Source organism: Borostomias antarcticus (assembly GCF_949987555.1).
Source record: "Borostomias antarcticus genome assembly, chromosome: 23".
Taxonomy (NCBI): domain Eukaryota; kingdom Metazoa; phylum Chordata; class Actinopteri; order Stomiiformes; family Stomiidae; genus Borostomias; species Borostomias antarcticus.
Window position 1 is genome coordinate 9,024,922 of NC_140256.1, and position 16,330 is coordinate 9,041,251.

General features: G+C 43.1%; 2 protein-coding genes across 2 annotated transcripts; both read left to right on the top strand.

The window, feature by feature from the left end:
• Window positions 1–86: 86 nt before the first annotated feature.
• Window positions 87–3,682, top strand: adora2aa (adenosine A2a receptor a; the record flags this gene model as incomplete). The annotated part of the gene is made up of 2 exons (XM_084457514.1): window positions 87–424; window positions 2,132–3,682. The coding sequence occupies 2 exons, from the start codon at window positions 87–89 to the stop codon at window positions 3,147–3,149; spliced, it is 1,356 nt and encodes a 451-aa protein (XP_084313640.1). The 3' UTR covers window positions 3,150–3,682.
• A 7,028-nt stretch (window positions 3,683–10,710) lies between these two features.
• On the top strand, window positions 10,711–16,183 carry upb1 (ureidopropionase, beta). The gene is made up of 10 exons (XM_084457014.1): window positions 10,711–10,915; window positions 11,363–11,534; window positions 11,662–11,749; window positions 11,997–12,091; window positions 13,083–13,241; window positions 14,295–14,464; window positions 14,553–14,634; window positions 14,885–14,927; window positions 15,548–15,702; window positions 15,833–16,183. The coding sequence occupies exons 1-10, from the start codon at window positions 10,767–10,769 to the stop codon at window positions 15,914–15,916; spliced, it is 1,197 nt and encodes a 398-aa protein (XP_084313140.1). The 5' UTR covers window positions 10,711–10,766; the 3' UTR covers window positions 15,917–16,183.
• Window positions 16,184–16,330: the final 147 nt, after the last annotated feature.

Here is a 16,330-nt window from a genome sequence, read left to right on the forward strand (position 1 = left end):
TTTTCTTTCTTTGGCCGGGACAGTGTACATTAAAGAATATACCAAAATTTGTCAAGAAGGCTAGTTTTCATCTGTAGTCCCTGGACATGCCGGACGATCCCGCTGTCTCTGTCATATACATTTTGCTGGAGCTGCTTATAGCTGTGCTGTCTGTGCTGGGCAATGTGCTGGTCTGCTGGGCTGTGTGCCTCAACAGCAACCTGCAGAGCATCACCAACTTCTTCGTGGTGTCCCTGGCGGTGGCAGATATCGCTGTGGGGGTTCTGGCTATCCCCTTCTCCATTATCATCAGCACGGGCTTCTGCTCCAACTTCTATGGCTGCCTGTTCATCGCCTGCTTCGTCCTGGTGCTCACGCAGAGCTCCATCTTCAGCCTGCTGGCCATCGCCATAGACCGCTACATCGCCATCAAACAACCACTCAGGTGAGTTCATCAGGGGAGACACCCAAGAGTGGAACAATGAAATGAATCAGTCTTTCTCAAGTCTTTTTTTTTTTAACTTGGTGCTTGGTGTTGGTCAGTGGGTATGTTGGTCAGTCCACAAAGATGTGCACAACAGTACCTTATCAACTCGTTAATGCCCATACCACAGCTGTTACTAATCCACTAATTAGATAAGAATTACATAAGAAAATTAGTTACCACAGCTGTTACTAATTAGATACGAATTAGATAAGAGAGGAGCAGATTCAGCTAGATTGAAAATGCTTTCACTCTATAGCTCGCTCTGTTGGTTGGTTGGTCCACAAAAATTTGGTCTGGTGTACGTGGTTGCAGCTATTTCGAATTCCTGCTTGAGAGTATAGCTGAGAGCCTTACTATTTATAATTGAACTTCAGATGAAAAAAAATATCTTGGCAACATGAGATTTTGATTTTCTTGGTAGATCCCTCATGCGGATATCAAGCTTCCCATGAGGCCTTGCTCAAGAGTAGTAAACTGGATTCTCTTCTAATTGTTTAAACAGACCATGACCTCCTTCATAACAACGTTACAAATATTAGCTGTTTAAATCCAGACTTAAAATGTTTGTATACCTACGCACATTCATTGTTTATTGTGTAATAAACTCCATAAATATTCTAGAGATAGCGAAGTTCGGTTAACTCAATAAGCCCCCCCACCACAGGGAAGCAGAGACTCATAAAACCTTTTAGCACATCTAAGGAGAATGGTAGTGATGGGCTTGATGGGGATTAATGCTCACACACCCTCTTCAATCTGATTGTTCACCTTATTGGTGTATTGCCTCTCTGCTGTGAATCACATATGCCTGAAAACCGCATGAAGACCATGGCTGCGTTCCGAATCGCCTACTACCCTACTATATAGTATGCCAAAACAGAATGTAGTATGTCCCAATACATAGTATGCCACATGCAGTATGGCAAAAATACCAGGATGTCCTACTACATCCGGTCGTATTTTGCAGTATGCAAGCCAGCAGGCTTTTCTGGCTATTCTGACCCACAATCCTGTGCGCAGCGGAAATGTGCGTCACATGTGCGAGTTGTGACAGCTGTAGACGAATGTCGCGTTATGGACAGCGACGGATGTGGGCTAATTTCAAGGCGCAATGTTATGACAAGGTAGTATGTCCCAATTGGATGCCTACTGCTTGCAAAGTACATACTTTCTAAGGGCAGCTGTAGTAGGTACTGGTAGTAAGAAGTAGAAGTATGCGATTCGGAACGCAGCCCATCACTACACATCACACTTTTCATTGTTTATTCTGTCTTTCCCCTGAGACGTGCTAAGAGGCTTCGTTAATGTCTGTGTTTCTGCATCCCTGAGGTAGGGGCTTGTTTTCTCAGAGTTAACCTTTGGACTTTAACATTTTGAGAATGTGATAGAAACGGGCCAAATAACTCAGCTGCACTCCCACACTGACCAACAGACGTACTCAAAATAGACCGTCCCTCCCCAAAATCCTGACAAATGGCTTGTCTCTTTTTCATGATTTCAATAATGTTGAATGTTTCAATTAAAGAATGTGTGAATAATGTTCCAAAATTGGTTATTTCTTAACTCGCTGTCCCTCAATCAGTCTGTAGAGGGAATACATCTTCCTCCCTTCAACATTTATTGAGCCTCATGTGTCTGACCTCCATATATTTATTTCTCCCACAGGTACAACAGCCTGGTGACTGGCCAGCGTGCCAAGGGCATCATAGCCATCTGCTGGATTCTGTCCATCATCATTGGCCTGACTCCAATGTTAGGCTGGAACAAGTCCACTGAGAACTTGAACAGCACCTGCCCACCAGGCCTCATGAAGTGCCTGTTTGAGGAGGTGGTGGTCATGGAATACATGGTGTATTTCAATTTCTTGGCCTGTGTGCTGGTGCCCCTGCTACTCATGCTGGCCATCTACCTGTGCATCTTCATGGTAGCCCGATACCAGCTGAAGCTCATCGAGCTGAAGGCCTTGCAGGGTGAGAAGTCTCGCTCTACCCTGCAGAAGGAGATCCAGGCTGCCAAGTCGCTGGCCATCATCGTGGGCCTGTTTGCTATCTGCTGGTTGCCGTTGCACATCATCAACTGCTTCACCCTGTTCTGCCCCCAGTGTGCCCGCCCACCCCCCTGGATCATGTACGTCGCCATCATCCTCTCACACGCCAACTCGGTGGTCAACCCCTTCATCTACGCCTACCGCATCCGGGAGTTCCGCCACACCTTCCGTAAGATCATCCGCCGTCACGTCCTGGGCCGCCGGGAACTGTTCGAGAGCGGCGGCAGCACGCGCTCCTCCGCCCCCAACAGCGCCAGTGACTCTGTGAGAGTCAAGGCCAGCGGCATCCGATTCGACCTCTACACCGAGCACAGTAGCAGCAGTAGCTGCGATAGCTGCTGCCCCTGCCCGAGCCATGTCTCTCCCGTAGGGGGCTGCCTGATGTCAGTGTCTAACCCACCTCTGTCAGTCATCATCCACCACACTCTTAGGGTGGGTCTCCCTGCGCCGCAGCCCCATAGACAGACACATGCAGAGCCCGCAGACAAGCCCCTGCAGCATGGAAACCGCCAACAGGACTCTGTGGGCCTGGAGGTGGTGGAGGTGAAGGACAGAGAGGATCTCTCCTCTGCCGAGGTCAAATCACGGTTCTACAAACAAAAAGCCTGCTTCATGGAGCTCACAGCAGTTTCCTGATGATGGTTAAAGCAGAATTCACAAACGTATCCTCATCACTGTGGTGTGGAATTAAAATGCGTTCCACTAAGAGTGCAACGCTACTGAGCAAATAACTGGGCAGATCGGCTCTCAAGCTGAGAGTAACACTGGGTTTGTTAACCTGCAGTATTCATTTCAACGTATTGGAGCCATTCTATTCTACACTCTTGGATACCCTGGAGTGAATTATGTGAATATGAGACCTGGAGATATTGTACCTACACAAAGCCAAGAATAAGAAACCCACACACATCCCCAGAAAAGATTTCCTTTTTGCCATGGAAAAAAACATTATTTATGACTGAAGTGTCCTCACAGCAACACATTGATGGATGTTTGATTTTATTCCTCACTTTTTTTTGGTTTAGGCCAAAACTGTTAGGCCATCTGAGGATGATACAGCATTGAGAGTTTGTATGTCACAACAGCTTCACAAAGCAGCACCTCACTTTCTCCTCCCCAGTTTGTCCATCAACAATATGTGAGATTAATGTTTCTTTTCACAGCACTGACATTTTAAGAGGGGATAATTAGAGACATTCTAGATTTTTCCCACTGATCTAATGTTAGAGTTCTCTCACTGTTCTCACGTGTTGGTTCCAGTGCCATTCAGTGCCTCCTGTTCCAAAATAAATCATTTTTGTGTAATCGTCATCTCCAAGTGCATTTGTTTGCATTTCCATGTTTCACTGTTTATGAATCACATGGCAGTGCAACTTTCTCAACCATCAATCAGTATCTGCAGGAAAAGCTCCAGGGCTCAACTTGGCGGTTCTCCAGAAGGGGAGTTGCTCTGGACTAGAGAGCTGGGGTGGTCACTCTGGGAGCTGGGGGACAGCATGGCCCTGTATGTCTCCCATCCCAAAACAAGAGGGCTTTTTGATTTCCCAGCTTTTATCCTAATCCCCTACTGACTCCAGGTTACAGGGCACAGGGCATAGTTGTTTTTATTGTCGTCCTCAGGGGCATTGAGTGCTTTTTAAAGATGCAAAAGAGACCACCCTAGCACAATCTAGCCAAATCTTTCTCTCATAAAGGTAAAGGTGCTTTATTCGAAATGGAAACTTGTCCTCTGCATTTTCCCCATCCTATGTTGTCTATCCAAGGGCAGCCAGGTGCAGTGATGAATATGCCGTAGAACAAACTTGTCATTATAGGGGGGGTTTATCTGCTGATTCTTGCACTGTAGCTTGGGGGTACCTCTTCAAAATACAGGAGGGTACCCGGGGATATTCTTTAAGCATTTTCAGATATTAACCTTAATGCCCGAAGTGCCAAAATCCCAGATTTTTTTTTTTTATATGATTTAATAATAATGAATGTATCAAATTTGCTTTCTCCAATGCTTATTCATAGAGGAGGGCATGTACAACTTGATTCCCCACTAATGAATATTAAAACCCTTTAGGCCATGCCAGCAAAACAGACTTTTTATGCCAAAACAGGTTGTGCTGAATGAACTTTCCTGTTGAGGGTCAACCTTCCATTGAGCCTTTGCTCATTAGCATACCGACATTCTGAGCACATGATACACACTGCCAGGTATAAGGTCATGGTTATATACAAGGCTGGATAAGAGCAGAACAAAACAAAAACTTGATCCGTTTCAGAATCTAGGTCACCATTCATACATGTATCTTTACAAATTAAAAATTGCAGCGGACTCTGTGCTTAAACATCATCAGGAGGAGGAGGGCGCACAATGTTGCACTGAATGGTGCTTTCACAAATAACTACAGCAACTGTCCTGCTGTAGTAGGGTACTTCTTGCAAGCTGTGGAATGACATGGTTTGCCATCTAGAGTTTGCAGTGTTGTGGGTGAGAGACAGGATGTGACAGATCGAAACTCACACTTGTGAGGTGTGCATAACCAAAAGAATGATGCATCCACCCACACTTAAATCCAGACAGGTATGACAGTTTAAATAATGTTTTAGAATATTTAACCATTCCCTATACATTGCACAGCAAGTACATTATTAGGATACTTGTATCATAATTTCAGTCTCCATGACTATAAAAGACCGAATGCTGATGTTTAGACTACCTTTTCTATTTCTACTTAATTGGTGTAACAATGTTATGGTGGTTTGAAAATAATGAATGTTCTGTTCCTAACAGAATTGATAGTTCACATGTGTGACTGGACACTTTTATCAGCTACAGTATGCTGAGGTTCAGCTCTTCACGCTCCATTGGGTATTTATATTGTACCAAAGCTCCCACAGAACTTGATACTCTTCACACAATAGTGTGTGAGTCTCAGGCTGCTATTTTAATTAACCTGGTTTTGCTGGGTAACGTTTTTTTCTCTGCTGATTCTTGTGGCTTGGGGTACCCTCTTCAAAATACGGGAAGGTGCCCAGGGATATCCCTTGAGTGTTTTCAGATATTATAATGCCCAAAGCACCAAAATCACAGAAAAATAGGAATTTATTAGATTTAATGCAACATACTCAAATCAAATGCATCAAATTTGTTGTACAATGTATGTGTTTCCAAACTAGTGAATATTATATCTGAAAATGTTCAAGGGATATTACTGGGCACCCTCCTGTATTTTGAAGAGGTACCCCCAAGCTACAAGAATTAGCAGAGAAAAAAACGTTACCTGACAAAACCAGGCTCAACACCATGGCTCCCAGACTTTCCTGGTCAGGGGCTGGCTAACAGTAAACCTTCTATATCATCCCCACAGTAGCTGAGCCAAACTTTAGTGGTCAACAAGAAGTTGTAAAGGCCAAAGGATCCGTGGGTCTGTCTATAGACTGACTCCATGGATACAAACAAGAACAATTCCTTCCTCTCACATAAAAAGATCCTAGCTTTACAAAAGAGTGAGTAGGGGGTAGCAGAGGGGGTGCCAACCAAGGGGGAATGAGTCATAGATCTAGATCTAAGTACTAGATCTACATTTTCAGTTCAAAACAGATCAAACCTGTTCACAGATATACAGGAGCTTTTCAAATTCTGATTAGATAACTTCTCAAATGTACAGGTATGTTTGCTCAGAGCAACTCTAGGAGCCAATTCACAATGACCTCTCCCTCCACGCTGAGGCTTTGTCACTAAGTATGACTGTAGTCAACAACATTGATTTAATACCCCCTATCGTGGCTCTGTGTGCTTAGCCCAAACTCATTACTCTGGTTCTGTGGAAGGGGCAGTGCTTCAGCTACAGTATAAGCTACTTGTAGCGGCATTTCAGATGGTGGCTGTAGATATCTGTTCTGAGTTTAAAAAGAGAGGGATAATGTTTGTCACAGTGCAGTTTGGAGGTAAGTGAGAGAACATTGTGTGATCATAATGATTGGGCATTCATCCATTGTCTTAAGCGAACAGCTAATAAATTATAACAGGCAGTATGCAATGCAATGTGTCAGGATTACACATTGTTTATAAAGATTAATCAAATTTGACATTCCAGTATACAGTTTAGTGATTTAGATGTGTTTGATTGGTTCTCTGATTACTGAGAATTAAGAACACCTGTTTTGTTTTGACAGACTGCAGAACAGAATTATTCAATCTGAACTGCAGGATGATAAACTTCATTCATAATTTGAAAGAGAGGTGTGATCTGGACCCTAAAGGTAAACCTTTCCCCTTTGTTCCAGAAAAATACAGCAATTATGGACACAATTAATTATTTTCTGATGCATGTCTTGTTTGTTACATGGTTTAGCTCCACCCTTATTGCCAATCAGTTGTGTGAGCACAAATCATAATATAGCACAACATCTGAATGTTCTATGTAAAACTTGTTCTACACTCTGCTGTCTTTTCTGTTTGCTTCATACTCTGCTCTCTTTTCTGCTTGTTATTTTAGGCCAGTGGTCTGTGTGCCTATGTGCTGCCTGACTGCATTAGTTGTGTCCTGCCTGTCTGTCAGCCTACTTGGATGTAGTCTGTTGTTGTGTTGACTTGCTTGTGTGTCTTATGTGTTTCTCTTGTCTTTTAGATAATAGTTAGTTAATGGTAGTCTGATATATATTGTTGTGCCTGTATAAAATGTTTTTTTGTTTTTTTTTAGCAAATGGCTTATAACATCTGTCCACAGGGACATAACAGTTGAAAATGAGCCATTAGGCTAATACTGGCACATTTACCCCTGTGGTTGATCAATGTGCTCAATAAATAAATAAATGAAAAATGAAAGGAACATCTGCAATTGTAATACAAAACACATTCACACATCAACCTGTGATGCACCTTCAAAACATGTGCCACCTCAACCAGTGACCAGAAATTATGCAAACTGATTCCTGAGTAAATGTTAGGGTGGATATGTAGTGGTGCAGTGCCCTATATGTAACCTGAGCACTGACACATAATGTCTTGCAGACTGTGTGGACCTAATGGACAGGTCTGGGGAGCTGATGAATCTGAATGAGAGGGAGCAGAGTGTGGAGCAGGCCAGCAGTGTGCTGAGAGAGAGACAGTGCTATGTCCTCCTACGGGTCGGCAGTAAGTCTCTCCTGTGAGGGCCCACTCTCTGCAGAGTGTGGGCCCTCACACAACCTAATGTGGGAACTAACACTATTAGAAGAGGATGTGCAGATACAACTCCTAATGTAGAGAGGATGTCTGTGGTACCTTAAGGCATATTTAAAATTGAATTAATTTAATTCCCTCAGCAGGTGATGCAACTGAAGGGCATAAGTATATACCTCTCCTAAATGACCTGGGTAGGAGTCACCCTGAGTTAGCAGGTAGGAAACAGTGCCACCCACAGCATTGAAGGTATGCACACACGTCTTTAGCTATCACACGCAGTATCTAATGCTGGAATTACATATTTAATGGTAAAAAAAGTATTTGCCTGAGAGCACCACATTGTAAACAAGTGCACAGTGAACCTGTCGTCCCCCACCCATGATGCATGTCATCAGCATGTACAGTTGCTGAATGTGTAAGTGGAGTGGTCTTTTCTAGTTTGGATTTACAGTAACTATAGAGCCAGCATACAACAATAATGAAATCTTCATTATAAAAAAAATACTTAACTGTCTTAAGTCTTAAGTCTTTCAGAGATTCATCACAGTATCTTTGAATGAGCGCAGATTCAATCACACAAATGTTTTAAACAACCCTTAAAGGGCTAGTGTGCTATTTTGGATATTAAGCCCTATTTGTGGTCTGGCCACCATGAACCTGAAACATAAATACCATAATTTCACTGATCATTCCAGCATTGAGCTAGCTGCAGTTTTTCTGCAGACTCTCAATGGGCTACAAAGAGTTTGCCCTCCTCCAAGCCAACCAATAGAAGCATCAATTGAGAAGTGTGAGCACTTTCTCCACCATTTTCTAAATAAAATAGATAACATCAGGCTCCATATCACACCTTTGACACCTGTGTTGGGAAACCTCTTCCTCTGTATTGAACCTTCCACCGGTATGTCTCACTTTAAGCAAATGTCTTTGCTAGACGTAGAGGACCTAGTCTCCAACTTCAATTGTTCTATTTCTGAAAGTGGTATCTCAGACAGTAGGCCCACATATTCTCTATATTCTTAACTGCTCACTGTCCTTTTCCATCCATGTGCATCCTTTTCCAATGCACTAGTCCGTCCTCTCCTGAAGAAACCTACCCTCGACCCCCTTGTTTTAAACAATTTTAGACCAATTTCAAACCTACCTATTTCATCTAAAACTTTAGAAAAGTCTGTTACCTAATTAATTTCACATGAGTGGCTGTATGTTAAGGTTTGAGGGTGGTGAAGGTGGGACCCAAACAGTAGCGTTTCTAGCTTATATGCCACCCTGGGCAAACCCCCCGCTACGGCACCCCCCACTTTCAGTTTTGTTTTGTAAACATAAAATGAACAGACTTTCCTATTGTTAATAAGGCAATTCTGATTGTTGGGGGGGGGGGGGGGGGGTGCTATACAAGGTGCTATACAAATAAATGTATTATTATTATTATTATTATTATATGTAAATGCGCTGGAAAAGCTACAAAAAATGTCGATGAGATGCACAGGTTGTAATCTTACCAGCCTCAGTATGCTCTCCTATGAAATGTATCTCAATTTGAATATTTTTACAGCTTACCTGAATCTGCACTCTGGCCATTTCTTTACCAACAGTGAACGTGTTCTTTTACAGCCTTGCTAACATGTAAGCTACAGTAGGCTAACATGCATATGGTGTGCTGTCTATTCTGTACATTTTCCTACCTCAGAGGTCCTGAGGAAGATGTCAAACCCTTGTAAGGAGCGGGACAGAAAGGGGGGGCCCTCCAGGAAAGGCTGGTCGCAGAGGGACAGCAGCTCCGTCACCCCAGCTCGGAGCAAAGCCTTGGCTGGAAACAAGAAGAGTCATCCCATCAAACAGTGACTAGACATTTCACATATCCATGTGTCTGTAATTAATCAGGCAGTGTAATTATTGTAAGTGCAATCAACACTTTTACTTATTATTTTACTTTTACTTTGTTTATTTTACTTTTACTTTGTTTATTGCAATCTTTCAATATACAAAAAATAAAGGCATTCAATTTCAATGACAAAAATCTGAGCAATTAAATCGAATAAATCAAGTGAATTATCTTGGACAAACTGACTGTGAGTAATAACCTAGTACAAAACTGCCTTGTATGGTAGAGAGTAGCCTAGTAGAAAACTGTCTAGTAGAGAGTAGGTGGTAACGCTTTTTAATACAGCCCGTGTTTTACCTGTGTTTTAAACTGTCTTATCAGTGTCTTACAGGGTATCAGTTACCCTGGTACTTACCGGTACGGTTACAGATAGGTACGGGTTACTTACGGTAGGCTACGGACGCGGCGTATTATGGAGTGCACAGGAGCGGTAGGTGTTTGTACTTACAGGTAAGTACGGGGTACTTATCGGTACCTACCCGGTACGTACCGGTACTTACCCGGTACTTACCGGTACTTACCAGTACTTACCCCGTACCGGTACTTAACCAGTACTTACCGGTACTTGTACCGGGTAATTACCCCATAAGACACTGGTAAGACACGGGTAAGACACTGGTAAGACACGGGTAAGACACTGATAAGACACTGGTAAGACAGTGATAAGACACTGGTAAGACACGGATAAGACACTGATAAGACACTGGTAAGACAGTGATAAGACACTGGTATGACACGGGTAAGACACTGATAAGACACTGGTAAGACACGGATAAGACACTGATAAGACACTGGTAAGACAGTGATAAGACACTGGTAAGACACGGGTAAGACACTGAGAAGACACTGGTAAGACACTGATAAGACACTGGTAAGACGCGGGTAAGACACTGATAAGACACTGGTAAGACACTGATAAGACACTGGTAAGACACGGGTAAGACACTGATAAGACACTGGTAAGACACTGGTAAGACACTGATAAGACACTGGTAAGACACGGGTAAGACACTGATAAGACACTGGTAAGACACTGGTAAGACACGGGCTGTATTATATAGCGCAGCGGGGTTGCATAACCACATAGACCCTCTTGACTTTAACCTATGATAATGTGCAGTCAGACTAGTGAACTATTGACTTCAGCTTGACCAAGGCACAGACGACACCTGACAGCTGAAATAGTTCGGGAAAGAGGCCTGTGTGCTGCACTATGTCGCTGTCTGAGTTTGAATCTTTAGTGAAGACATTGGAGACCCATTCGGCGTCTGAGTTTGAATCTTTAGAGAAGATACTGGAGACCCATCTTCCACAGGAGGAACTTAAAGAAGTGAAACGCATTTTATTCGGAAAGGAGACCAAGTGAGTTATTGTTATGACTGCTGCAAATCACAGCCTACTGAGTGAATCGCTATTGGTCCTTAAAGAGCCTATCCACACATATATATAGCCTACAGTTATTGTAAGGAAAATGGTAAATGCTTTGCATATCTGCTACAATGTTCTTTCACGAGTCAATTATTACACTAGTGGACTTTGATCAGTGCGTTTTCAACGCTCAACTCACCGCCAGGTTTTGTCGTAGTGAAAAGCTCCAAACAGTCACGAAATCTAAAGAAAGAATTAAAGAAAGAAATCGTTATCATGTAAACATAAACATACTGTAGGTGAATCAAATTAGCCAGATTCCTGGAAATTCAAGTGTCCATATGAAGCCTATAGGTTGACCCTATTCTGCTCTACCAGCTCCTTGTGTGCCCATTTCACTGTATTATATTATACAATATTCTATTTGACAATATATTGCAGGAAGTTGGACCTGCCAGCATGTGCAGTGGAGGCTGCCTCAGAGCTAGACTTCGAGTTGCAGGGATGCATGTTTGAGGCTGCCAAGGAGCAGCTCAGGCCCTGCAGAACCATCCGGGTTGGACTCATTCAGAACCGCATAGTTCTGCCCACAGATGCACCTGTCCTGGATCAGGTCAGCACGATCTTCCTCTTCAACTCCTCATGAGAGGTCATGAGTAATGTGTGTGGTTTCTGGTGAATGCACTTATTATGAAAAGAGGTGGGGAGGGTTCACGTCTGATGGTTATCTCTCTGCACAGATCACAGCCATTCACAGGAGGATTGGTGAAATGGTGGATGTAGCAGCCATGTGTGGTGTCAACATCGTGTGCTTTCAGGAGGCCTGGAGTGAGTGGAGTTACAGTAGATTTCTCATTCAGGTTCTGTTCGGCGTTCTACAAACTGGAGAATTATAGCATAATGTTCTGCACTTTTCAATGTCTTTCCGCACTTTTTAAAGCATGTGGACCTCAGATTGTCAACATGCATTTGATTATTGTCGGCCTTTGGTGGTGCACTCAGCTACTGGTGTGAGCAGTATCAGCCTGACTGCCTCCAGGTGGTTTTAGAGGTGTTTCTGCTCTGTCAACCACAGCTATGCCCTTCGCCTTCTGCACCCGGGAAAAAGAGCCGTGGACAGAGTTTGCAGAGTCTGCAGATCAGGGGTACACCACACGCTTCTGTCAAGAGGTGAGAGGTCAGGGGTCAGCATCCCCCACAGTGCGGGCATGTCTCACATTGTCCAAAGAAGTTCTTTATAGCCTAAGAAGCTCCTGCTGTTGTTGCATCTGTTATGTGTAATTGTTCTCTGTGTCTGTTTAGAAGCTGTTGTTTCCCATCCCCGGGTGTTATTACTGTAGTTCATTAATCTTTTATAAAATGGAACCAAATGAAAGGGGATAGAGAAATTGATGACCACTTTAGTTAGAATAGATTGGGGGGGGGGGGGGTACACTATGGTGCTGGACACAAAGAACAATTCAGCAGATGGCTATCTTTCCATAGAAAAGAATAGACAGAGCAGCATGTTAAATAAAAATCAGATACAAACATTTTCTTTCACGCTTTACTCTCGGCCAAGAGACAAAGAATGCGTTTCGGCTAAAAATACTTTTTCAAAAAATCCTTAACATGTGTTGCTCTGTCTGTTATTGTCTATGGAAAACAGCCACCAGCACTTTAGTTAGAATAGAATAGAACAGAACGTTTATTTGCCATGTGTAACAAGTACAGGTACAGGTACATTGGAATTCTTGTCATCACTTGTCCTTACAGTATCTCTCAGTGCTTATCAGTGCTTCATTCCAGTCCCAGGTACGCAGCTAGACATTTAAAGGTTCCCAAACTGGCAAGTTACTATCCGTAGTCTAGCAGTCCATCAGTACCATCCTCATCTACAGTATTTGCCATCCGATCATGGATGACTGTGTCTGTGTCCATGATATAGGCAGTGCAATTAAATAACATTCAAGTATACAGTTGTGCAAGTATACAGTTGTGCAAAGTCAGCTTGTTGTCTATTGTAGGCAAGTAATTTGTTATTGTCTATAGGCAAGATGTTCAATTGAACATCTTTGAACATCAATTGAAGTTAGAATTACGGCTTGATCTTGATATGTTCAGCTTTTCTTTGTCATTGTAATTCATTCTCAAGTTAAAAATAATCTTTTTATATTATCAGCTGGCAAAGAAATACAACATGGTTGTGGTGTCGCCCATCTTGGAGAGAGATGAACTGCACAGCACCCTCTGGAACACAGCAGTGGTGGTCTCCAACTCCGGCAGCGTGCTGGGCAAGACCAGGAAGAACCACATCCCCAGGGTGGGAGACTTCAACGAGGTCAGTCTTTCTTTTCCTGTGTCACAGAACATGCAGTCCATGGGCTTCCCAGCCCTGTCTTCCTGACTTTCTGGCAGCACCCTTCTGTGATATCATCACTGCACCTCAAAACTTTATTTAGTGCCACGCATCTAGTGTGTACAGTTTGTACATAGCTTCTCATCTCTGTGAGGTTACATAAGTGAACACATGTTGAAAAGATCACAGTGTGCACATGAAACCAAGAGTGCCCCGTTTGTTCATCTCAAAATAAATCCTCATGTCCCTGACATTCCGATCTGAAAACCAGCTGAATTTAGAGTTTGCTCACTGGTGACATAAAGAATGGGCGATAATGAGTGTGGGTGTTCCATCTACTCTACATGGGAACTGATATTTGCTACAGTATTCTTTACATTGGTTCAGCTATCAACAACATGAGCATAACATGAATATTCTCTGACCTGCTTCTGACCCTGCCTCTTTCCCCTCTTCGTGTGATATTGTGTTGTGCAAGGGTCAAAATCATGTCTATTGCTAATATTCATGTTCACACTTGCATGTATTCTCCAAGGATACTAGGTGATTATGGAGAGTTTGAATATGAAACAACGGCCTGTTATCTGGGAGATGTACCCTGACCAGAAGGTGGCGCTAGCAGGATGCTTAGACTTATCCAGCGTTAATGTTGAACTCTGAGCATCCTGCCTAAATCACCAGGTCAGGATGCATCTTCCAGTCCAGTAGAATGGAGAGCTCAGTCATTACTGATGTGGATGAAGATAACAGGCCATCGTTTTATATTCCAATTCTCCATAATCATCTACAGTAGTATCCTCGGAGAAACTATTTTTATTCATAAATATTTATGCATATAACAGCACAAATTAATTATATTCCTCAAAGCTCCCATCAACCCATCCATACCCATCAACCATTGTATATAGGGATGCATTAGACACTTACAGTATACTGTATACTGGTAATTAAATGTTCAGATAATGCACATTTCACCTTTCTCACATGATGTCCTACATATTCATTGAGATGAGTATGTCTCTCTCTGTTCTACAGTCTACATATTACATGGAGGGTAACACTGGCCATAAAGTGTTTCAGACCCAGTTTGGTAGGATTGCGGTGAACATTTGCTATGGGCGCCATCACCCTCTCAACTGGTTCATGTACAGTATGAATGGAGCAGAGATCATCTTCAACCCTTCTGCAACTGTTGGAGGACTCAGGTAGGTTAGGTAGAAAATGCTTCAGATGTTTCAATGTCTTATAACACCAAGTACTCCACTCCATATGGTTGTTGTTCATGCTTTTCAGTGAGCCCATGTGGCCTATAGAGGCTAGGAATGCTGCCATAGCAAACCACTGTTTCACCTGTGGCATCAACCGTGTTGGAACAGTAAGTAGCTACTTTCACTGGATGCCTTTTTTGGTTGCTTGCTACACTCCATATGGTTGGGGTTTCCCAATTCCATCCAGATAGCTGAGATAATTCTTATATTTCAGACAGGCCGCAGTATGACAGCATATCAGCATCGCCTCACTATCTAAAGCTCCACATGCCTTCATATCTGGCAGACAAAATTACTGCACACCATGCTCCATCCATATGCGTGTCTGATGACCTGCTGTTCTCCTGCTTTCTGTAGGAGCACTTCAAGAATGAATTCACCTCTGGAGATGGTAAAAAAGGTATGTGTCCAAATCATTTGGACTTCCTTGAAAGTGCATAGAACAAGCCACAGTGTATTTCTCACAATTAGGGGGTTTTGTGGTATCCTGCCAATTACATTCATATCTTCCTTTTTCCATCAATCAGTGTTTGCAGAATCCTCCCGTTCAGTCAAGGTGTGTTTACAGTCAGCCTTTAGAGCAGACCTGGAGCCGTCAGCCATGTCAACAAGTGTCATGTTTCAGTGCTGAGCATCGGCCACAAGTCGCACTGTTTTCCCACACAGCTTGACCATGCAAAAGGTTACATATCGAATATGCAGTCCTCTCCTCTGGGGTTACAGGCCCATGAAATCAAACCAGGTAGACGGGGGCGTCACCAGGTATTTTGGGCCCCAGGAAAAAGATATTCCACTGGGCCCCTTATACTGTATATTTAGTATTGATTAGTGGTGGCAGTTTTTCCTTCCCTGAATCACTCCCCTTTCACAACATCCATGCAGGTGGATACCATAAGGATCTTATTCAAGCAGTATTCCTCTGAGTTGCTTTATGTACTAGTACATAGCAGGCAGCCCTGTGATATCCTCCTGTGTGGTTACAGTAACTGACTGCTTGAGTACTTTTTTTGCTTCTTCCAGCTCACCAAGACTTTGGGCACTTCTATGGCTCCAGCTATGTGGCTGCCCCAGACGGCAGCCGTTCACCGGGACTCTCTAGAACCCGTGATGGACTTCTGGTGGCAGAACTAGACCTCAACCTGAATCGACAAATCAGTGACAAATGGAGTTTTAAGGTGAACTACTATAGCTAAGCACAGATTAATCTGTTGCCACTGATATATCTAATTCCACCTTTAATTTAATCTGTTTCCCTTTTGCATCCAAATGTTTTAAGTTATGTTGAAACTGTAACTGTATCTCCAGATGACTGGGAGGTATTCCGAGTATGCAGAGGAGCTCACCAAGGCTGCCAAGCTCGACTTTCAGCCGGACATCATAAAGGAGTAGAGGATGGATATCTACTGTACACTGTGGTGAAGTCGTATCCAACCTCGACCACTTGTTCTCACATTGACAGTTTTTGAGAGCAGTTGATAAGCTCTCTATGAGAAGCAGTATGACTGAGTCTCATCAGTGCTTTCATACACTATGAGGAACAATCCACATAGCCAAGACCAAGCATTATTGTAAAATTTGTATTCTAATCTGTTACTTTGTCGTCTTTTGATGCTGTAACAGTACAATTTCCCCCCAGGGATCAATAAAGTACTACTAAACCAGAACAAATATTCCAAGAAATTCCTTTATTGATTACAGTACATTAAAGGTGCACTGTGTAGAATTTAGTGGCATCTAGCGGTGAGGTTGCAGATTGCAACCAACTGAATAGCACCCCCACCCCCCCCTCAAACGATGTAGGAG